This window comes from Saccopteryx leptura, chromosome 4 (genome assembly GCF_036850995.1).
Source record: "Saccopteryx leptura isolate mSacLep1 chromosome 4, mSacLep1_pri_phased_curated, whole genome shotgun sequence".
Lineage (NCBI taxonomy): Eukaryota > Metazoa > Chordata > Mammalia > Chiroptera > Emballonuridae > Saccopteryx > Saccopteryx leptura.
Window position 1 is genome coordinate 135,655,237 of NC_089506.1, and position 24,721 is coordinate 135,679,957.

The window sequence follows — 24,721 nt, forward strand, 5'->3', positions numbered from 1 at the left end:
CCATATATATGTGGTTTTATTTCAGGGCTTTCTATTCTGTTCCATTGGTCTGAGTGTCTATTTTTCTGCCAATACCATCCAGTTTTGATTATTGTGGCACTATAATATAGTTTAAAGTCAGGTATTGTAATGCCCCCAGCTTCATTCTTTTTCCTTAGGATTGCTTTGGGTATTCGGGGTTTTTTATAGTTCCATATAAATCTTATGATTTTTTTGTTCCATTTCTTTAAAAAATGTCATAGGAATTTTGATGGGAATTGCATTAAATTTATATATTACTTTGGGTAATATGGCCATTTTAATTATATTTATTCTTCCTATCCAAGAACAAGGAATATTTTTCCATCTCATTGTGTCTTTTTTTATTTCTCTTAGCAATGCCTTGTAGTTTTCGTTATATAGGTTCTTTACATTCTTTGTTATGTTTATTCCTAGGTATTTTATTTTTTTTGTTGCAATCGTGAAGGGGATTATTTTTTTGAGTTTGTTTTCTAATATTTCATTGTTGGCATATAGAAAGGCTATGGACTTTTGTATGTTGATTTTGTATCCTGCGACCTTACTGTATTGGTTTATTGTTTCTAGTAATCTTTTTGTGGAGTCCTTTGGGTTTTCGATGTATAGGATCATATCATCAGCAAAAAGTGATACCTTTACTTCTTCTTTTCCAATATGGATGCCTTTTATTTCTTTGTCTTGTCTGATTGCTCTGGCCAGAACTTCTAGCACCACGTTAAATAAGAGTGGAGAGAGTGGACAACCCTGTCGTGTTCCTGATTTAAGGTGGAAAGTCCTCAGTTTTACGCCATTTAATATGATGTTGGCTGATGGTTTATCATATATGGCCTTTATCATGTTGAGATATTTTCCTTCTATACCCATTTTGTTGAGAGTCTTAAACATAAAATTGTGTTGTATTTTATCGAAAGCCTTTTCTGCGTCTATTGATAAGATCATGTGGTTTTTGTTCTTTGTTTTGTTGATATGGTGTATTACGTTAACCGTTTTACGAATGTTGAACAATCCTTGAGATTCTGGGATGAATCCCACTTGATCATGATGTATTATTTTTTTAATATGTTGTTGTATTCGATTTGCCAGTATTTTGTTTAGTATTTTAGCATCTGTATTCATTAGAGATATTGGTCTGTAGTTTTCTTTCTTTGTGCCATCCTTGCCTGGTTTTGGTATGAGGGTTATGTTGGCTTCATAAAATGTGTTTGGAAGTATTGCTTCTTCTTCAATTTTTTGGAAGACTTTGAGTAGAATAGGAACCAAGTCTTCTTTGAATGTTTGATAGAATTCACTAGTATAACCGTCTGGGCCTGGACTTTTATTTTTGGGGAGGTTTTTAATAGTTTTTTCTATTTCTTCCCTGCTGAATGGTCTGTTTAGTCTTTCTGCTTCTTCATGACTCAGTTTAGGAAGGTTGTATTGTTCTAGGAATTTATCCATTTCTTCTAGATTATTGTATTTGGTGGCATATAGTTTTTCATAGTATTCTACAATAATTCTTTGTATATCTATGATGTCTGTGGTGATTTCTCCTCTTTCATTTTGGATTTTATTTATTTGAGTCCTGTGTCTTTTTTCCTTGGTGAGTCTTGCCAAGGGTTTGTCGATTTTGTTGATCTTTTCAAAGAACCAGCTCCTTGTTTTATTGATTTTTTTCTATAGTTTTTCTGTTCTCTATTTCATTTATTTCTGCTCTGATTTTTATTATCTCCTTTCTTCGGCTGGTTTTGGGTTGTCTTTGTTCTTCTTTTTCTAGCTCCTTAAGGTGTGAAGTTAAGTGGTTTACTCGGCTCTCTCTTGTTTGTTCATATAGGCCTGAAGTGATATGAACTTTCCTCTTATTACTGCTTTTGCTGCCTCCCAGAGATTCTGATATGTTGTATTGTCATTTTCATTTGTCTGTATATATCTTTTGATCTCTGCGCTTATTTCTTCTTTGATCCATTCATTCTTTAGAAGTATGTTGTTTAGTTTCCACATTTTTGTGTTTTTTTCCCCCTCTTTTTTTCAGTTGAATTCTAGTTTCAAGGCTTTATGATCAGAGAATATACTTGGTACAATTTCAATTTTTCTAAATTTGCTGATATTGTCTTTGTGGCCCAACATATGGTCAATTCTTGAGAATGTTCCATGTACACTAGAGAAAAATGTATACTCTGTCGCTTTGGGATGAAGTGTCCTGTAGATGTCTATCATATCCAGGTGTTCCAGTATTTCGTTTAAGGCCACTATATCTTTATTGATTCTCTGTTTGGATGACCAATCTAGAGCCGTCAGCGGTGTATTGAGGTCTCCAAGTATGATTGTATTTTTGTCAGTTTTTGTTGTAAGGTCAATAAGTAGCTGTCTTATATATTTTGGTGCTCCTTGGTTTGGTGCATATATATTAAGGATTGTTATGTCTTCTTGATTCAGTGTCCCCTTAATCATTATGAAATGACCATTTTTGTCTCTGAGTACTTTTTCTGTCTTGTAGTCAGCATTATCAGATATGAGTATTGCTACACCTGCTTTTTCTTGGGTGTTGTTTGCTTGGAGTATTGTTTTCCAGCCTTTCACTTTGAATTTGTTTTTATCCTTGATGCTTAGATGAGTTCCTTGTAGGCAGCATACAGTTGGATTTTCTTTTTTAATCCATTCTGCTACTCTGTGTCTTTTTATTGGTAAGTTTAATCCATTTACATTTAGTATAATTATTGACACTTGTGGGTTCCCTATTGCCATTTTATAAATTGCTTTCTGTTAGTTTTGTATCTTGTTTGATTCTTCTCTTTTGTTTTTCTATTGTTTGTTTTTGTTTGTTTGTATTCCATACTTCTTTCTTCTGTTGCTACCTTTTTTAAATCAAGTGTTTTTGTGGTGGTTTTTTCAATGGTGGTTACCATTAAGTAATGAAAAGGTTATCTACCATATTCATTGTAGTACCCTTTCTTATGAGTATTTCTACACTTCATCGTCCTTTGCTACTGTTAATCTTCATCATTCTCCCCCCCTTTTCTTTTCTTTTGTTGTCACAGTTTAAGTTTGATTTTATTGTTTTCTTGGTGGAGCTGTTATTTGTGGTTTTGTTTTCTTTTGTTCTTTGAATCTGGTTGGAAAACCCCATTTAGTATTTCCTGGAGTGGGGGCTTTCTGATGATAAATTCTCTCATCTTTTCTGTATTTGTGAATGTTTTTATATCTCCTTCGTACTTGAAGGATAGCTTTGATGGGTATAGTATTCTTGGCTGAAAGTTTCTCTCTTTCAGGGCTTTGAATATTGGGGTCCACTCTCTTCTAGCTTGTAGAGTTTCTGCTGAGAAATCTGATGATAATCTAATAGGTCTTCCTTTATATGTTGTATTCTTCTTTTCCCTGGCTGCCTTCAGAATTTTTTCTTTGTCATTGGTTTGTGTCATCTTCATTATGATGTGCCTTGGAGTGGGTTTGTTGGGGTTAAGAAAACTCGGTGTTCTGTTTGCTTCTTGAATTTGAGGCTTTAGTTCTTTCCACAGGCTTGGGAAGTTCTCATCTATTATTTGTTTGAGTATATTCTCCATTCCATTTTCTTTCTCTTCTCCCTCTGATATACCTATTATTCTTATGTTATTCTTTCTGATGGAGTCAGACAATTCCTGTAGGGCTTTCTCGTTCTTTATTATTTTTGAGTCTCTTTCTTCTTCTCTCTGTTGTGCCTCAAGTTGCTTGTCTTCTATTTCACTAATCCTATCTTCTATCTGGGCTGTTCTATTAGCTAAGCTTGTTATTTCGTTTTTCAGTTTGTGAATTGAGTTTTTCATCTCTGTTTGATTTGTTTTTATAGTTTCAATTTCCTTGGTTATATATTCTTTGTGATCATTGAGTTGTTTTCTGATCTCCCTAAATTGCCTTTCTGTGTTTTCTTGTATATCTCTGAGTATTTTTAAGATTTCTATTTTAAATTCTCTGTCATTTGGCTCCAAGGCTTCCAATATGTTAAATCTTTTCTCCATAGATTTTTCCACATCTATTTGTGTTACCTCTCTATCTTTTGTATCCATAATGTTCGATTTCCTTTTTCTTATTGGCATCTGAAGGTGGTCTCGTTGATAGTGTTAATTAGAATTAAAAAAGAATAAAAAGGGAAAAAAAAAGAAAAAAAAAGGGAAAACACTCCACACACAAAAAAAGTAATAATTTATTATTTCCCCCTTCTTTCTTTCTTCTCCTCCCCTCCTCTCACCTCTTTAGGGAAATATCATGATGACATGTGAATTATATTATGCTAAATGGAACAAAAAGTGCCTATAACGGAGGGCCTGATTTGGGGTGAAGAGTTCAAGGAGCAAAAAAGGGAGTAGGGACCTACTCAATGTAAAAACAAAAACAAAAACAAAAACAAAAAAAGGGAGAATATCTTAGACAAGCATAAAATGATTTGCTTGTAAGTGATGGTCGACTAAGAGATATAATGAGAGTGATAAGAGGGAAATAGAAAAAAGGAGAGAAAAAATAATAATATTTAAAGAAGAAAAAAATAAAAATAATAGGTAAGAATCTGTTGTATTAAGTGGAGCGAAGACTAAATACAATGGAGACTTTGGGTTGGGAGGAATGCTAGTGAGTTAAAAAGCAATGTAAAAAGTACCCCAAATACCACAAAAACAAATAAAGGAAAACCAAGAACAAAAGCAGAAAAGGAAAAAAAAAAAAAAGAACAAACAACAACAAAAAAAACAAACAAAAAAAAAACTTGAGTCCCAAATTAAATAATTTGTTCGTGATTGAGGATTAACTGGGAGGAAAAGTAAAAGGAGAAAAGAAGAAACAAATAGAAAGGAAAAAATAAGAAAAAGAGAGAAACTAAGGAAGAAAAAAAGGAAAGGGAAAAAAAAAACAAAAAAAAAAGCAAAAAGAAAACAAAAGGGGAGAGAGTGAGAGTTAAGGGTTTTGGAGTGTAACCCTAAGGGAGAGTAAGGATGAAGAAAAGAAATAAAATGTAACACTCATGGGTAGTGTAGTTCAAGAAAAGGGTAGCATAAGATGGGCAGAGAATAAAAGGACCAAGGTGGAGGAAATACAAATATTAAAGGCAATAAGTAAGAAGAAAGAAACAACAACAACAAAGAATTAGTGGAACAAGTTATAAAGTCTGTGGATTTTTCTTGATTTTGAGAGGTTAACTTCTTCCTTTTTCTTTTCTCTCCCTCTTCCTGGTCGGTGACTCTGTACCCCAGGTTCTGCCCCTGTGTCACGCTTAGGTAGGGATTTGCAGTTGATGGGATTCTATGGCAATGTCATATAATTGACTTTAGTCTTGCTGGTAGTCAAGGCTTGTTGGCGTTTGCAGAGTCCAACAATGAGAGAGTTTGCTTTCCTGGAGTCTCTCCCCTAGTCTCCCCTTCCTGAATTAGCAGCCTGGTGATCCAGCTATGAGGCTGCCACTGCTTCTGTCTGGGGAGTAAGAGGCTCAAAGAGCTGGGAAATCCCCACTCTATCCTCACTCAGCGCAAGGCTCTGGGTAAGGCTCTGGCAGTCAGAGCCTCCAGCGTAATCAGGTGGGGCTGGGAGTCAATTGTTGTCAAGGTGACTGTTCAGCGCCTTCCATTCAGTTGGACCACTCAACCCAGGCTTTCCACACTTTGTAGCCTGTTTTGGCTGGGAAGAAGATGCACTATTCGCTGCTTGCTGTATAGATCTTATTATCTGCCAAGTCCCTCTTGTTAGGTATATCCCTGAATATGGAGGCTCTGTCAATCAGAAGTTGCCCCCGCCCCTTTAGCGAACGGCACTGAAAAATATTATGCCTCTTGTCTTGGATCGCTGAACTGGGAGAGATCTTATCAATTAGAACCCCGTGGGTGCGCAGATTTCGTGGGTTAAGCTAATTTCAGTGATTGGATCCGCAGCTGTGCTCCAGAGTATTTCAGGCTGCCTGCGCTCCCCTCCCCCCAACGCTTGATTGTTAGCTTGAATGGCTGGGTGAGGTGCCCCGCCCACGGAGAGAATCTCCTGACTAGGAAAGATAGGTTTGGCGCCCCTCCCGGACTGTGGCACATGGGCCCGCGGCTTCTCAGCGCACGCCGGTAGCCAGGACTCCCGGACCGCGGCACGGGCGCGCGCGCGGCTTCTCAGCGCACGCCGGTAGCCGGGACTCCGGACCGCGGCACGGGTAGCTGCACGTGTGGGTTGACTCACCACAGGCGTATTCCCTTCTCGGCAACAGTCCTTTCACTTTCTGTGTGTGTGTGTGTGGAACTCCGGGATGCTCCGAGGATATATTTTTCTGTTTCTAGTTGATAAATTTGTTGAGATTTTGGGGAGATCTGTCAGACGCGCTGCTCACGACGCCATTTCCGTGACGTCACTTTGTTATTCTAAATTTAATATTGTTTTCTGTTGGAGGATTAGTTTGATTAAAGCTACTCTGCCAATATTGGAACAAGAAACTTACTTAAAATTTTAGATATTATCAACAAATCTCCTAAATTGTCCACATTTCACCTGCACACATTTTTGCATTGTCATGGTCCCTCTTGGACAGAGTGCCTCAAGAATCCTAGCAGCTGAGGAGCTCTAACCCTTGCTGAAAACTCTATGTCAGAGAATTCTTTTGTTAAGTGGTACTGATTGCCCTGAATATTAACAACATGCAATTTCATTGCACACACCTTTGGCAAAAATGATAATATGGCTGCAAAATATGGAAAATAAATAAAAGCAATGATTGAATTGAGAAAGTGATGAAGATGGCACGAAGTGAAAAGATTTTAGAGGTTTCATTCCTGAGAGCCAAAGAAGTTAGAGGTTCTGGATTAGTTGAGGAGAGGTCAGGATAGACTGGACTTTGGAGTGGTGTTAACTTTAGTCACCTCACTGTAGGAGAAGATAGTGGCAAATGTGACTAAATTCATAAGTATGCTTGATCAGTGGCTCTGAGGCTGGCCAGAATTAAATGTCTCTTTCTGAAGATAATAAGTAAACAGGAGGGCCGAGGATAGGGTGAAGCCAAATCACATTGATCAGACACTGTCCCTGTCTGGAGTGGTAATGGTAATACAAGAGAAAGACAGGAACTTGAATGAGAATTTCACAAAACATGGAGAGGAATCATTGCCTCTTCCTGCAAGACAAGGATGATGACTGAATCACCATGTACCACATGCCTGGAAATTTATGAGAGCTCAGATCCCTTGGTCAATGAAAGTTTCTCTGTTCCAATTTCTGTATGATAAACTCTCAAAGATTTGAATAACAACCAAATATATCAAATTCTTTTTAGCTTTTCTTACAATGACAGGTTTTCTGACCCCTTGTCCTTGTCACTCTCCAGTGAGCACAGTTTAATCTCAGTTCTTTGTGAAATTTGGAAACCAGATACAATGTATTTTTCCTATTCAGATAGAAAACCACAGTAGGAGGCAATTAAACTCTTGCTCCTTGAGGTGAATTCTAAGTTAAATTCTTGCTAAATTAAAATCTAAAATATGTTTACTAGAAGAATATATCTGAGTGAGTTCTTAAAAGTTGTTATTGCAGCATATTGTGGATTTTATGCACGCTAATGCTTTGCTTTAATTTACAGTCTATGTATTGGGAGTTCTGTTTTACAACTCATTCAGCAATCTCTTGCATGTCACTGAAACTTCAAATAACACTCCTCCCTAAACTTTTGGGAGAATTAGAAATTTTTTGTCATGAATCTCAAACAACCACAGAAACCCCACAAGAACAAAACGACCAACAAATAATCACCACAACAGAAACAGTATGACCTCCTCTTAATTACCAAGTGCCCACTGTGCTGGTATGTGATAGTAATACATCCTTTTCTTCTTTTCCCACACACTTTATCTGAGTACAGCAGGGGGTGAAAAGAATGAAGACTCCAATTACTCTGTTTTGCAGATCTGGACTGAGTCCGATCCTAGGCATACGTGAGGTGACTGGTTCCCAGGTACGACCTGGCAATTACACCTGCATGACAAGGGCAAGACACACTTCATGCTTTTCAAGGTACTTTGAAGTGTATTATTGTAATTGATCTTCACCTTGGGGATTAGTGAGAGGGTTGGCCTCTTCTTCTCTATTTGGTCCAAGAGCAAACTGAACACAGAGGAATCGGCCAGAGTTCACAGAGTCAGGAGGAGAACTCTGATGACCCACCATCTAGCCTGGAGCTCCATCTGCTGAACCACACTACTTGCTCAGGTGCTGATATTAGTCTGTGAAGTTGGCTTGTACTGAAGCAAATAAGTCCATGGCAAGATCTCTGAATATTGAAGTTGAAAAGGAAGTGAACAAATAGCAAAGGAGAAAAGCCTTCAACATCTTAGATCTTTGTTCCCTTTAAGGCCTGGAGGAAGTAGTTGGATGGCTTGACATATATTTAAACATTAAAGAATGAGTTTCAGCCTGACCAGGTGGTGGCACAGTGGATAGAACATCGGACTGGGATGCGGAGGACCCAGGTTTGAGATCCCGAGGTTGCCAGCTTGAGCATGGGCTCATCTGGTTTGAGAAAAAGCTCACCAGCTTGGACCCAAGGTCGCTGGCTCAAGCAAGGGGTTACTCGGTCTGCTGAAGGCCTGCGGTCAAGGCACATATGAGAAAGCAATCAACAAACAACTAAGGTCTTGCAATGAAAAACTGATGACTGATGCTTCTCATCTCTCCGTTCCTGTCTGTCTGTTCCTATCTATCCCTATCTATCCCTCTCTCTGACTCTCTCTCTGTCCCTGTAAAAAAAAAAAAAAAAAAGAATGAGCTTCAACATATTCAACATATAACCATGATATGATAAGATGGAGATGGAGGGAGATGGAGTAGTTGTGAAAAATGAATCTCCTTTAATTTACATAGAAACTTCTTTGGAGTTAAAAGTACCCATGAGAGAGAGAGAGAGCTGTGGTCAAGAAATGATCCCAGTATTTAAAAACATTTGCTGCACCAGGAAGGTGGAATGTTTTCTCCCCTAGAGAGCTGGGTCAAGGCTGCAATGGTCTAGACTTTCTTCTTCAATTAGTGCCCCACCAGCTGGCCCAAACGGGGACCAGATGCAATGGGCAGAGAAGCCCCTTTAAAGTATCATGTCAGTGAAGGAAGTCCAAACAGCAAGAATGCCAGGAGGAGAGGGGAGGGAATGGCATTAGGAACATGAAGTGTTTCCCCCTTTATTATGCCCACCTTACTGTATTTTCAGTCTGTCTTCTCTTTTCTCTCCCTCACATGCTGCCAGGGGAGTGGCAGCCAAGTCAGAGTTAGAGAGACCTGCCTGCCTCAAGGACACAGGTATAGGATACTTTTCTCTTACAGAGTGCTGGTCATGGATCAGAGAATGAATTGATGTTCCTGAGAATGTTAAAGATAGCTCAGTTGTCAGTTTGGGTGAAGTTAAACTCTTCAGAGTCAAAATTTATATAAAGGCATAGAAAACTCAGTTTCATCAATATAGCAAATGTTTAAAATGTTATTTCACTTCCAATTTAGAAGCAGTTACAGAAAGAAGAGAGGGGGAAAGGAGGAAGAGGAGGAAGTAAGGCACCATGGGAAGAATAACATGACCACAGGCTTTATTATTGCTCTCGAGGGGCATTGAGATCAGAGAATTGCTATCCGTGTTTTTTTCCAGCTCCACACCATGAACCACTTGGAGTCTTCCTTCTTGAGTGGGATGGCCGGACATGACAACCTGTGGAGCTGTTGGGGTGGGGGTGAGGGATGTGGTCTGGGCTGAGGAGGCCCCTGAATAATATGTGAATACATTCTTGTGGACTAGGAAGCTCAGACCCCAGGCACAGGAGGGGACAGAGAGTTCCTTTCCCTTTAGAGCCCTGTGGTGGTCCCAGAGGCACGGTCAGCTCAGGCTGCTATTATTGTGGTCACTAGCCCCATGTGTATAAGTCACCAAGCCAGGGACAGTCGAGAAGGCAGCCATTTCTTTATCCAAACAGCATCTGACTTTTAGTGTCAGAAATCTGACCACTGAAGAGGAATGGGCCCTGGGGTGGACCTCTGGGGCTTGCCCACCCTCCTAGACAGGCTGTGCTACAAGAGGGTTTGAAGAGGATTTTCTGCCTTGGTTGCTGCAGAGAGTATTGCTTTTCTTAATATAAAACTGAAAAATTTCAAGAACATATTTAATAATTTAAAACCCTGAAGTACCATCCAAATAATAATATGTATGGCAAAGCATTCTTTAAGACATTATTTTTTCTGCCATATATTTTTAAGGAAACCCATCATAGTTTTTAATCTTTCTTTGAACATTACTTATTTGATCAACATCATCTATATTCTCTGGGTATATAAGTAGTATTATAAAGACCTGGATGTAGGTTTAAAAATGAATAAATATTTTTATTGTTGGTTATATAGCTATATGTGTTTATTATAAATAATTCAAACAATATCGAAATGGAGAAAGTGGAAATAGTCCTATAGCACCTTCCCCCCTGCAATGGCCTCTGGTAGCTAGAAATTCATTTCTAACTTGCAGAAGCTTAAGGAGAGAGTTTTAAGTGAGCCTGTGTTCTCATATTGGATTACATTTGTTCTCTCTGCAAAAACACATAGCATAAACAGCAGCTAACCCATTTTAATGAAAACCAGAAAACTGAAAAATGAAAATTCATGTAAACTACAAAAGATACCAAATAAGACACAAAATATTTACATTTCCTAGGTCTGTTCATTATCTTGTTTTCTTCTGGCATTTTTTTAAAAATCGGGATGACCCTAGAATCTATGTAAACACAATTAATTAAATAAAAAAATAAAAAGTAAGTTAAAAAAAAGATACATGCTAAAGGAAAAATAAACTCATGGACCTTGGTTACAAAGAGCACTTTATGAATTTGACTCCAAAGGCAAGGGAAGTGAAGGCAAAGATAAATGAATGGGACTACATCAGACTAAGAAGCTTTTGCTCAGCAAGACAAACTGACAACAAAACAAACAGACAGCCAACTAAAAGGGAGATGATATTTTCAAACAACAGCACAGATAAGGGCCTAATATCCAAAATATATAAAGAACTCATAAAACTCAACAACAAACAAGCAAACAATCCAGTAAAAAAGTGGGAAGAGGACATGAACAGACACTTCTCCCAGGAAGAAATACAAATGGCCAACAGATATATGAAAAGATGCTCATCTTCACTAGCTATTAGAGAAATGCAAATCAAAACTACAATGAGATACCACCTCACACCTGTTAGATTAGCTATTATCAACAAGACAGGTAATAACAAGTATTGGAGAAGCTGTGGAGAAAAAGGAACCCTCATTCACTGTTGGTAGAATGTAAAGTAGTACAACCATTATGGAAGAAAGTATGGTGGTTCCTCAAAAAATTAAAAATACAACTACTATATGACCCAGCAATCTCTCTACTGGGAATATACCCCCATAACTCAAAAGCACTGGTACATAAAGACACATGCAGCCCCTGTTCATTGTAGCATTGTTCACAGTGGCCAAGACATGGAAACAACTGAAAGCCCTTCAATAGATGACTGGATAAAGAAGATGTGGCATGTATACACTATGGAATACTACTCAGCCATAAGAAATGATGACATTGGATAATTTACAACAGCATGGATGGACCTTGATAACATACTGAGTGAAATAAGTAAATCAGAAAAAACTAAGAACTATATGATTCCATACATAGGTGGGACATAAAAATGAGACTCAGGGACATGAACAAGAGTAGGGTGGGGAGGGAAAGGAAGGGAGGAGGGAAGAGGAGGGGCACAAAGAAAACTAGATAGAAGGTGACGGAAGACTATATGACTTTGGGTGATGGGTATGCAACATAATCAAATGTCAAAATAACCCGGAGATGTTTTCTCTGAACCTATGTACCCTGATTGATTAATGTCACCCCATTAAAATTAATAATAAATAATAATAAAAGTTTAAAAAATAATAAAATATGTAAATAAAAATAATATTATTGTATAATTTTCAGTGTACAACTATAATAATTCTGTTAAATTTATTTCTAGATTTATTTTTTTGCTGCTGTTATAAGTAGTATTTTTTCTTTTTCTTTCTTTTTTTATCTTATTAATTTTAATGCAGTGACATTGATAAATCAGGATACATATGTTCCGAGAAAACATCTCCAGATTATTTTGACATTTGATTATGTTGCATACCCCTCACCCAAAGTCAAATTGTCTTCTGTCACCTTCTATCTGGTTTTCTTTGTGCCCCTCCCCTCCCTCAACCCCCTCCCTCTCCTTCCTCGCCCCCTCCCCACCCCTCTCCCCACCCTCTGTTACCATCACATTCTTGTCCATGTCTCTGAGTCTCATTTTTATGTCCCAACTATGTATGGGTTCATATAGTTCTTAGTTCTTTTAATTTCTTATTTCACTTCGTATAATGTTATCAAGGTCCATCCATGTTATTGTAAATGATCCGATGTCATCATTTCTTATGGCTGAGTAGTATTCCATAGTATATATGTGCCAAAGCTTTTAATCCACTCGTCCACTGACGGACACTTGGGCTTTTTCGAGATTTTCGCTATTGTGAACAATGCTGCCATAAACATGGGGGTGCATTTATCCTTCTGGAACCATTCTATGGTGTCCTTGGGGTATATTCCTAAAAGTGGGATGCCTGGGTCAAAAGGCAGTTCGATTTTCAATTTTTTGAGGAATCTCCATACTGTTTTCCACAGAGGCTGCACCAGTCTGCATTCCCACCAGCAATGCAGGAGGGTTCCCTTTTCTCCACATCCTCACCAGCACTTATTCTGTGTTGTTTTGTTGATGAGCGCCATTCTGACTGGTGTGAGATGATATCTCATTGTGGTTTTAATTTGCATTTCTCTAATGATTAGTGATGTTGAGCATTTTTTCATATGCCTATTGGCCATCTGTATGTCCTCTTTGGAGAAGTGTCTATTGATTTTTTTCCCCCATTTTTTGATTGGACTGTTTGTCTTTCTGGTGTTGAGATTTACAAGTTCTTTATAAATTTTGGTTATTAACCCCTTATCAGACATATTGTCAAATATGTTCTCCCATTGTGTAGTTTGTTTTTTTATTCTGTTCTTATTGTCTTTGGCTGTGCAAAAGCTTTTTAGTTTGATATAGTCCCATTTGTTTATCCTGTCTTTTATTTCCCTTTCCCGTGGAGATAAATCAGCAAATATATCGCTGCGAGAGATGTCGGAGAGCTTACTGCCTATGTTTTCTTCTAAGATGCTTATGGTTTCATGCCTTACCTTAAGTCTTTTATCCATTTTGAGTTTATTTTTGTGAATGGTGTAAGTTGGTGGTCTAGTTTCATTTTTTTGCGGGTTGCTGTCCAATTTTCCCAACACCATTTGTTAAAGAGGCTGTCTTTACTCCATTGTATTTCCTTACCTCCTTTGTCAAATATCAGATGTCCATAGAGCTGTGTTTTTATTTCTGGGTTCTCTGTTCTGTTCCATTGATCTATGTGCCTGTTTTTATGCTAGTACCACGCTGTTTTGAGTACAAAAGCCTTGTAGTATAGCTTGATATCAGGAAATGTGATACCTCCCACTTTATTCTTCTTTTTTAAGATTGCTGAGGCTATTCATATTCTCTTTTGGTTCCATATAAATTTTTGGAATATGTGATCTATATCTTTAAAGTATGTCATTGGTATTTTTATTGGTATTGCATTGAATTTATAAATTTCTTTGGGTAATATATACATTTTAATGATGTTTATTCTTCCTAACCATGGGCACAGTATATGCTTCCACTTGTTTGTATCTTCCTTGATTTCTTTCTTTCTTTTTTTTTTTTTTGTATTTTTCTGAAGCTGGAAACGGGGAGAGACAGTCAGACAGACTCCCGCATGCGCTCGGCAGGGATCCACCCGGCACGCCCACCGGGGGGTGACACTCTGCCCACCAGGGGGCGACACTCTGCCCACCAGGGGGCGATGCTCTGCCCCTCCGGGGCGTCGCTCTGTTGCGACCAGAGCCACTCTAGCGCATGGGGCAGAGGCCAAGGAGCCATCCCCAGCGCCCGGGCCATCTTTGCTCCAGTGGAGCTTCTGCTGCGGGAGGGGAAGAGAGAGACAGAGAGGAAGGAGAGGGGGAGGAGTGGAGAAGCAGATGGGCGCTTCTCCTGTGTGCCCTGGCCAGGAATCGAACCCGGGACTTCTGCACGCCAGACCGACACTCTACCACTGAGCCAACGGCCAGGGCCTCCTTGATTTCTTTTATCAATGTTTTATAATTTTCCAAGTACAAGTCTTTAGTCTCCTTGGTTAATTGTACTCCTAGGTACTTTATTTTTTGTTTGTAATAGTGAAGGGGATTGTTTCCTTAATTTCTCTTTCTGACTGTTCATTGTTGGTGTACAAAAATGCCTCTGATTTCTGAGTATTAATTTTATATCCTGCCTCTTGGCTGAATTCATTTACCAGGTCCAGTAATTTTTTGACTGAGACTTTAGGGTTTTCTATATACAATATCATATCATCTGCAAATAATGATATCATTACTTCTTCTTTTCCAACTTGAATGCCTTTTATTTCTTCCTCTTGTCTGATTGCTGTGGCTAGGACTTCCAGGACTATGTTGAATAAGAGTGGTGAAAGGGGGCACCCCTGCCTTGTTCCTGATCTTAAGGGGATTGCTTTTAATTTTTGCCCATTGAGTATGATGTTGGCTGTGGGTTTGTCATACATGGCTTTTGTCATGTTGAGGTATGTTCCCTGTATTCCCACTTTGTTGAGAGTTTTGATCATGAATGGGTGCTAGATTTTATCAAATGCTTTTTCTGCATCTATTGAAATTATCATGTGGTTTTTCTCCTTCCTTTGTTTATGTGATGAATCACATTGATTGATTTGCGAATATTGTACCAGCCTTGCCTCCCCAGAATAAATCCCACTTGATCATGGTGTATGATTTTTTCCATATATTTTTCTTCTCTGCTTTCATGCCTTCATTCCAGTTATCCTCCAGCTTGCTGATTCGATCCTCCGCTCTCTCCATCCTGTTTGTAATTCCTTCCATTTTGGTCTTCATTTCTGATATTGTATTTGTCATCTCCAACTGATTCTTTTTTAATATTTCAATATCCTTTTTTTTACTTGCTATTTATTTAGGTGTTCACAATGACCATCCATTGTTGTTCTAAGATCCCTAAGCATCCTTACAATCATTATTTTGAACTCCGCATCCAGAAGTTTGGTTATTTCCATATCACTCAGTTCATCTCCTGAAGGTTTTTCTTGTGGTTTCATTTAGATTGCACTTTTTTGTCTTCTCATTGTTATCTATTTGGGTGTTTTGTTTGTAGAGCTGGTTGAGTCTAGGCATGGTGTTGTCTACCTTCAGTTTTCAATTGTGTTATTTCTAGGTCTTCTCGGGTTGACATCAGCTATTATTTGTAATCCACTTGTGGATTTGGGTGGCTTTGAAGTCTTGGTGTGTTTGTTTTCTTAACAGGTGGTTGTCTTATTTGCTGATCTCAGCAGGGGGCTTATTTGAAACTGTATCCAGGATCATTTACAACAAAATGGTGAGATCTTGATAACATTATATGGAGTGAAATAAGTAAATCAGAAAAAACCAAGAACTACATGATTCCATACATTGGTTGGACATAAAAATGAGACTAAGAGACATGGACAAGAGTGTGGTGGTTACTGGGTGTGGGGGGGAGGGAGGACGTGGGAGGGAAGGAGGGAGAAGGGAAGGGGAAGGGGGAGGGGCACAAAGAAAACTAAATAGAGGGTGATGGAGGACAATCTGACTTTGGGTGATGGGTATGCAACATAATTGAATGACAAGAAAACCTGGACATGTTTTCTTTGAATATATGTACTCTGATTTATTGATGTCATCTCATTAACATTAATAAAAATTTATTTATAAAAAAATAAATAAGGCCCTGGCTGGTTGGCTCAGTGGTAGAGCATCGGCCTGGCGTGCAGAAGTCCTGGGTTCAATTCCCAGCCAGGGCACACAGGAGAAGCGTCCATCTGCTTCTCCACCCCTCCCCCTCTCCTTCCTCTCTGTCTCTCTCTTCCCCTCCCGCAGCCAAGGCTCCATTGGAGCAAAGATGGCTTGGGCGCTGGGGATGGCTCCTTGGCCTCTGCCCCAGGCGCTAGAGTGGCTCTGGTCATGGCAGAGCGACGCTCCGGAGGGGCAGAGCATCGCCCCCTGGTGGGCAGAGCATTGCCCCCTGGTGGGTGTGCCAGGTGGATCCCGGTCGGGCGCATGCGGGAGTCTGTCTGACTGTCTCTCCCCATTTCTAGCTTCAGAAAATAAATAAATAAATAAATAAATAAATAAATAAATAAATAAATAAATAAAAATGCAAATAAATACTGTAACATATTTAGTTAACCTTCTTTTATATGTTTTAATAAATATAACACTCTATGCATATTTGTTGAATGAATAAAAAATACTGATGACTTAAAAATCACAAATCCTCAGCTTTGTTAAGAAATTAAAATCCTTCATTGTTAAAAAAGAAACTGTATCCAGGAATGCAGTGGGTGTGACCTGAGGCTCTGAAGTCCTCTTCTGCCCATTAATCTCTCTGGGGGCGGGTTGCTTTCTCAGCTTCAGTAGTGGGAGGTGTATCTCAGATCTCCATGGAAACCTGAGTTACTGCCCCTCCTCCCACTTCTTGTTTTCAGCTGTGTCTTGTTGCGCTGATTGGAACTGGAGAGATATCTGTATCTCTGTGACCTGGAAGTACTTTTGTATTTTGCTTTGTGGAAGGATCAGCCCCTCCCCAGCTATGGCCGCCTCCAGCACTGAATGAGTCAGATTTTCAGGTCATCACCTACATTCCTCTCCCCCTCACCATCCGTCTCTCTCTCTCTTTTTTCTTTTTGGAAGACAGGCGGGCCCTTTCAACACATCTCATTCCCTGGTCACCAGGCAAGTGGCTGTGAGCAGTATTTACTGCTCTTTTCCTTGGAGTGAGAGCCCAGCCTTACCCCCCGCCCCGTTCCTGTAAGCAGAGGAGATTCAGGCGCTCTCTACCAGGTTTGTTGTGGCTTCTTCTTTGCTCCTTGGTTTTTGAGAGCTGTTCTTGTAGTCCAAATTTGGTTTTTCACACTGATTGTTCATAAATTAGTTTATAATCCAGTTCGGTGGTGTGAGCTGGGAGTCTGTGTGTCTGCCTACTCTGCTGCCATCTTCAAGTCTCTAAGGACCACTCTTTATGCTCGAAAACAGTTTTTTTAAAGGAGCTGTGATGGTTGAAGCAGAGTAAGTCAGTAGTATTTTTTCTTAACATTTGGATTGTTTATTATGGTTGGTTGTATATAGAAATTCAATTGATTTTTATTCATTAATGAATTGATATTTGACAAGTGCACCAAGACAACAAACCAGAAAAAAGGAGCATGTAATTTTTGCTATGGCGCATATATAATGTAATAAATTACATTAACTATAATCCATTAAAAATAAAATTTAATTTACTGTGTTTAGTAGATTCTAGTGTTGCCCTGATTGCACCCCCCTTTCCCCTCAACATCTCCCTTGCCCCCTCCCAACAGCTCATTTTATAGCAATTGTATGTAAAAGGTAACAGTCTTTGGTGAATCTGCCAACCTACGGGATTTGTGAGATCATCATGTTCTGGTTTTCCATCTTATGATAAAAAGATATATTTGGTAGCTTAAGAGGTCTTTTGGAAGGGCATTTTCAGGCCAGTGAGGGCTGACAAGCAGACATGAAAGCTCAGCTTTATCTCTTAGAGCTCTGGCCACCTGGTCTGGGTTTGAGGGAGTTGGTAAATTAGAGGTAGGGTTTGATTTATCCTCACTAAACTTACATGTGTAAAGAAAGTACTTTTCTAAACTTGACCTGATTTTCTCCTTAAAACCCCTACCCCACTCGGTAAGTGGAGAGAAAAAAACAAAAACTGCATTTAGCTGAGACTAGTAAACTCTGTCTGCTTCAGTAAAGTCAAAGGTCTCTTCTGGTAATTCATTTTTTTCCTGCACCTTACTAAGATGGTGACTCAGTAGGTGGGGCTCACATGTCCTTGAGATTGTGTGTGTGTGTGTGTGTCCACGCGCACACATGTATCAGAGTTGGGGGAGGTCCCTGCTGGTGTTACCTGAGGTCTGGCATGTTTCTGGCTCTGCGTCAGGCTTTTGTTGGCATCATCTGTTGCTGAAATGTGTGTCAGCTGTACTTATGGGTAATTTTGCTTGTATGGTCCCCCCTTAGCAGCCAGCACTACATAGCTCCCCCACGAGGTCTGATGGCGCGTTTCCCCCCAGTCCTCTAAATCAGTGGTCCCAACCTTTTGTGGGCCACGGACTGGTTTAATGTCAGAAAATATTTTCATGGACTGGCCTTTAGGGTGGGATGGATAAATGTATCACGTGACCAAGACAAGCATCAAGAGTGAGTCTTAGACGGATGTAACAGAGGGAATCTGGTCACTTTTAAAAAATAAAACATTATTCAGACTTAAATATAAATAAAACAGAAATAATGTAAGTTATTTATTCTTTCTCTGTGGACCGGTACCAAATAGCCCACGGACCAGTACCAGTCCGTGGCCCGGGGGTTGGGGACCACTGCTCTATGGTACACTAGGGCATGTTCGTACCATTTAGAAGGTAAGGAAGATCTGGATAACTAAACTCAGAACCTAGGTCCTGTTTTTTCCTAACTGCTGTGACACCAATTTTACTGATTTACATGATATGATCACCACCCATGGGGTCACCACCCCATGTTGTCTTGGGCATGGAGCTGGGGATAAAGGACAGTCTGTAAAATGACATCCTCTAGATCCCCAAAGGGGAAATGATACAACAACCTCTTGGCTTTTTGCTTTGTTAACCTTTTTAACTTTTCTCCCTTTCTGGGATTTTAGCCCCGAGTGGGTACACCATCTGGTCTTCACCTCCTTTGGCTTTCTGTATCTACCTTGGCCACTTCGTCCCTGCACACCTACCCTTGTGTTCTCGACTCACGGGGACTTCTTTAGGTTTTCCTGTCCTCCTGCATGGCTGTTACCTCCCACTTGGGGCTGTAATAGCAGCCAGGATACAAGGAAGGAGAGAGATCAGCCATAAGATAAAGGAATCTCAATTGGACAATATTTCAAAGCTGTCATGTCTGTCATCTGTGATAAAACTGCTCCAGTAGTCTAGGTGAGGGGCAATAAAAGCCAGAAGAGAGTCCTAGGAAGGAGCATTGGTCACACCAAATGTGAGACTGATGAAAGGGAGAAGTTGAGGGTGACTTTTGTGTTTTTAGTTGGGACAACTCTTGTATAAAGATGCACTTGACAGAGAAAAGACAGAGCAGGAAGAGTGTTGAGGGCAGGGGTGGGAGGGAGGGAAGGGTGGTAACAAGTGAGTTCAGTTTTGGACATGATTGAAATGCTGTCTAGTGGGAAAAATCTGGGGCCCACACCTGGGGGAGAATTAGTCTGAGAGAACTAGATTTGGGAACAGGTGAGAATATCCAGGGAGAAAAAGAAAAGAAATCCCTGACATCATCATAGATGCTGAATTTAAAGACATAAACAAGGCTATCACAAGGAAGAATTTTAATTCTTCCTTGCACTTCATGATGACTCAGTACTTTAGAACTTCTCCTAGCTCCTGTAGTGGGGAAGGTCACAGGACACAGACTAGCAAGGGTAGTGACCTTTGATCCTCAAGGGGACCTCGACAGCCCCAGGACACATAAATCCTGGATATAGAGTTCATATCAGAATGTGGCCAGAAGACACAAAGAAAACTTTTACGAGTGGCTAAAAATAAATAATATTTAGGTACATGCAGAGGCAGTGTTTAATTTTCTGTGGTTGAGCTGAATTTTTAAAATTGAAATCCTGGAAACATAACATGTACTCAAAACTCTTTCCCTCATTGTTATGCCTGAGACGCAGCTTAACCTTTAGATGTACTCTGCTAGCATAATTGCCTTGCGTCTTTCAAAGGCGGCTTTTAATTGTGTTCCTGAGCAGCAGTCGCTGTTGAGGTGCTGGTTGAAGTCTTTCAATAGATTGGGCCCGTTTATTAATTGTTTCCTTTCCCTGGACTGGACATCTGGGCTTGGATAGTAGCCAGCAGCTACTGACATGTTATAACTTATAGCATTGCCCTTTCAGCCACTGATTTGTTCTTTTATTGAGTTTCCACTGTTTTTCTCTTAAATTTTAATGGACCTTTTATGAATACAGTGCTAAACTCAATTCTTCCCATTCTCAGTGGCCTTTTCATCAGGTTATTTTTCCCCCTGGTTCACAGCCTTTAGTCCTCTGGCGGGACAAGAGATTTAAGATCTGAAGACAGCTTGTCATTTACAGGGCTCAGGATTGCTGTGGGGAAATGGCTGCTGATTTATGCCCAGGTTACCTGCAAAGTCTCTTAGCCAATTTTTTCTCTTTTGGTAAAATTGTGGTCAAAATTCTCATCTTCAGGATTATTGTCCTGAAGGGTTTTAATTGGTTTGAGCATTTAACTGTCAGACTGACGACACAGAATTTTGGGGTGGGATGTGGTGGGAGACGGGACAGCAGAGGAAACCCCGTGTTTTGGCCTTTGGTTCTCCCTCGCAGGGCAGCTCCGTGGGGATGGTTCTTTTGGGGCCCCAGGAGGAAGTCTGGGGCAGGCCCAGTGAATTTTCTTGTCATTCTTATAATAAAAACTCTCCAGTCACATTTCCTTCCCAGACAGTCTCGTTTGGTAATTAGTATGTCCAGACTGAAGAAGGAGACTGGTTTAAAGCGAAATCTTTTACTGCTCCTGACTCGGATTTTAGATTTAGTTTGTCATATTCCAGATATGCAAAAAACAAAGCAAAACAAAATAAACAATCTTTTTCACAAAATATAATCTATTTATTGAAATACATCAAAGTTATAGATTGATTTATTTTTGGAAGTGATAAACATATATATATTTTAGATTTAGTACATTTTAAAAATATTTCTTTGCTATTGCAAATGCTGTGTTCCCAAGATTAAGTTTCCTGTTTGTTGGTATTATACCCAAGTGCAATAAATTTTGTATATTGATTTTATATCCAACAATTTTATTGGATGTTACTATTCTAATAATTTCAATGCCTTTTTACTATAGATAATTATATCATCTGTAAATATGGTTTTGTTCCTTACTTTCCATTTCTTGTACCTTTTTCCTTTTATTTGTTTATGCTGCCCTCTAGATAGAATTGGTAAATAGTGTAGTGTAGTGGTAATTGCCATCTTTTCTTCCTTTTGATTTTAGAGGGGTTGCTCGTAATATTGTAGTTTACCATTAGATAAAATATTTGTGGTAAATTTCTGGCAGATATCTTTGATCAGGTTCAGAATTTTCACTTTCTAGTTTGTAAGGAATTTTAATCGTGTTTGTGCAGATTTTTATCAAATACCTTTTCTACATCTAATGAGATGTTGTGGGTTGACTCTTATTGCATCTTAAGATGTAGCCTATGATATCTTCTGAGTGCACATTGTCAACTGTACTGGGAGTGATGTTACATTTGAAATATAATTTGTGAAATGCAAGTGCACTTTATAAACTTATACTCTTTGTAGGGAAACACCATGTTTTTATGCTGTCAAGCTTGGAAAAGAAAACTAAATATCATTTGTTTGTTTTTATCTCCAGTATTACTTTACTGTCCTTTTTGGCCATGAAGGTCAGAAACCACTAGAGCTGCGCTGTGAGGAGGAGCAGGACGGCAAAGAGTGGATGGAGGCCATTCACCAAGCCAGGTATGGGCTCAGATTTCTGTGAGGCACGGGGTGGTCTGGGTCTTTCTTTGGGGGTATTGCTGTGGGTGGTAGTGTTGGAAGAACTTGCAGTTCCACAATGGGTCTCCCCTGGATATCTCCTCCTTAGTCGTGTGTGAGATGATTCTTTGAGCTTCCTATGGCTATTTTCTAGCTAGATGTAAGGTACTAGATATAACAATAACAATGATAATAGTTCACATTTTTGGATTTGTTTCTATGTACTAGGCCAGTGTTTCTCAAAGTGTGTGCCTGGGCACACTGGTGCGCCCTAGAAGATTTCCAGGTGTGCCCTATGGTATTCCAGAGAAATATGTGCCTGTTGGGGACCAAAAAACGAACAGGGTTTTTGGAGTTTAGATTTTGGGGGGACAGAGGTGTGGGGAATTGGCTGTAAGCTGACAGTCTGCCCAACCCCCCACCTCATTTGCCTGATTAGGTTGCAAAAGGCTGTTAAGCTGTGGTGCTGGATTGTTTACACTACCCCCCATGTTCCCCAGAAAGACTGGAGGCAAGTCTTTCTTCTATCCTTTGTTTGGTGTAAAGTTAAGATGATATGTATGGTGGGGGTTTTCAACACTCAACATAATTAGGAGTAAAAAGAGAGGAATTCTTCAATGTATTGATGAGGAAATGAGAGTTTGCCTTTCAAATATATGCCCAAACATTGAAGAAATCGCTAGGACACATCAAGCTCATGTTCCTCATAAACACAAGAATGAAAAAACTTAACACATTCATGCCAGGACTGGCCGAATTTACTAAATCTTACTAAGAATGTATCTATCCATATATATATATATATATATATATATATATATATATATATATATATATAAAGATAACTATTTTTGTCATTTGTTTATTTTATAACCCCTCTTTTTCTATGAATTTCTAAAAAGCGTAACTCAAAATATGTAACATAAAAATGTTTTTTAATGTCAGAATAAATTTAATTTTGTCGTTTTTATTTTGTTTAATTACCATAAAAACTTGCACTTTATAATTTTTTTCTTTAATATTTGACTTAATTATTATAACATATTTCTCAGAAATTTGTATATAGTGCACCTACAATTATTTTTAGGATTTTAAATGCGCCCCGAATTTAAAAAGTTTGAGAACCACTGTACTAGGCACTGTTCTGTGTGCTTCTCAATTGAGGAATTTATTAAATGTATTGATTCACTTACCCTTTCAACAGTCTGTGAGATGGGGATCAGATTACCCCTGTTTTACAGATAAGGAAACTGAGGCCTGGGAGGGTAGCTTCCTTGCTCGAGGTCCCACAGCTAGGTTGTGGCAGAGCTGGGGTCCGGACCCGGCCATGCTGACATCTCTAAACCCTGCCCTGTGCAGCCTGGTTATCAGGAAACGTGGTGCCAGCCTCTATCTGGGCTCAGGAAACAGCAGGGTGCGCCTCTGCCTCCTCCTAGGAAGTGCCAGGAGGGTGGAAAGGAACACACTTGGCCTAAAGAGGGAAGGAGAAATCCAAAAATGACAAAAGCAGACCCCTCTCCTTTATTTTTCAAATTTAATTCCAAAGTCCTGCCCAGTTTTTGCTTCAAACAGCTCAATGCTCACTGCTTTTTGTCTGCCCCCCCCCCCCAATCCAGGCTCTCCTGACTGCATAAGTCCCTGTTCATTCGCTGGTGCTCCAGGGGCAGCACCCGAGCTGGGCCCCAGCTTCTCTTTCTTCCTCTGATGTGCCTTTCCTTCTGGGTCCAGCCATGGTGTGCTCCCCTTCCTGGTGCTCCAGGGGCAGCACCCGAGCTGGGCCCCAGCTTCTCTTTCTTCCTCTGATGTGCCTTTCCTTCTGTGTCCAGCCATGGTGTGCTCCCCTTCCTGGTGCTCCAGGGGCAGCACTTGAGCTGGGCCCCAGCTTCTCTTTCTTCCTCTGATGTGCCTTTCCTTCTGGGTCCAGCCATGGTGTGCTCCCCTTCCTGGTGCTCCAGGGGCAGCACCCGAGCTGGGCCCCAGCTTCTCTTTCTTCCTCTGATGTGCCTTTCCTTCTGTGTCCAGCCATGGTGTGCTCCCCTTCCTGGACCCCCCCACAGCTCTGTCAGTCTGTGCGGCCCCTCCTCCACTTGCTGTGGCACTTGCAGGTTGAAATATTTAACAATTAGTACAATTTAGGGTTATTATTATTATTTTTACATATTTCATGTGTATGAGTTCTGTTGCCTGAGCTGCACCTTGAGAATGAGGGCGATGATGCAGATGAGGGCACATTCATTTCTGAATGAAGCACAGGCTGATTATATAGTGAGTGATCAAGGAATATTTCCGATGGATTATACAGATGATGAGGATGTTCCGAGTGAGTTGAGACTGATGTCTGAACCCTTGAAACTTTGTCTCAGAAAGTCTCCTCCCGTCCCCTCTTCTTTCTTCAGCTCCTTCCATTGACCACCTCCTCTATGGCAAGCGGCATGCTAAGTGCTTCATGCATGTATTGTTTTTCATTCCTCACAACTACCCAGGAGGGTACTGCTAACCCCATTTTACAGATGAGAAAACAGAGATTCATGATGATTACGCAGATTGGATAAGAGCTAACATAAAGTTGTTTAGCTGCGAGCTGGGACTTGAACCCAAATCCATCAGACTCCAGGCCCTTTAATCAATGTTCTGTGTCACACTTCTCTTTGTTATTGTCTTTCTCTCTTCAGTTCTTCCCTCTTCCATTTCTTTTTCTTTTCCTTGATTTAGGGGTAAAAATGGATTTACGGGAGATCGATCAGGGCTGAGAGTAGAAGGTGCTCTTTTCAAAATATTTCAATTCTTTTTCTGTTTTTTTTTTCTCCAAAATATTCCTCAGAGATGCACAGCGTTGGTGACTAAATGCCACTCACCACGTGGCCCTAGGACCGCTTGCTGACACCAGGCTCCAGGCACACTGGGGGCCGTCTTTGTTGACTGGCTCTGTCTGTCTGGGGGCTTTGCTGCAGACTCAGGACAAATGTGGAATGACTGGCTGTAGGAAAAGGTCAGGTC

At 39.9% G+C, this 24,721-nt stretch overlaps 1 protein-coding gene across 5 annotated transcripts in view; it reads left to right on the top strand.

Annotated features, from left to right (window-relative positions):
- Nucleotides 1–24,721, top strand: part of RASGRF2 (Ras protein specific guanine nucleotide releasing factor 2) — a 267,895-nt gene that overhangs the window by 81,481 nt on the left and 161,693 nt on the right. For all 5 annotated transcript variants that reach the window (XM_066381760.1, XM_066381761.1, XM_066381762.1 and 2 more), the window contains exon 2: nucleotides 21,600–21,706. In XM_066381760.1, the coding sequence (XP_066237857.1) occupies nucleotides 21,600–21,706 (107 nt within the window). The remainder of the gene's footprint in view (nucleotides 1–21,599; nucleotides 21,707–24,721) is intronic.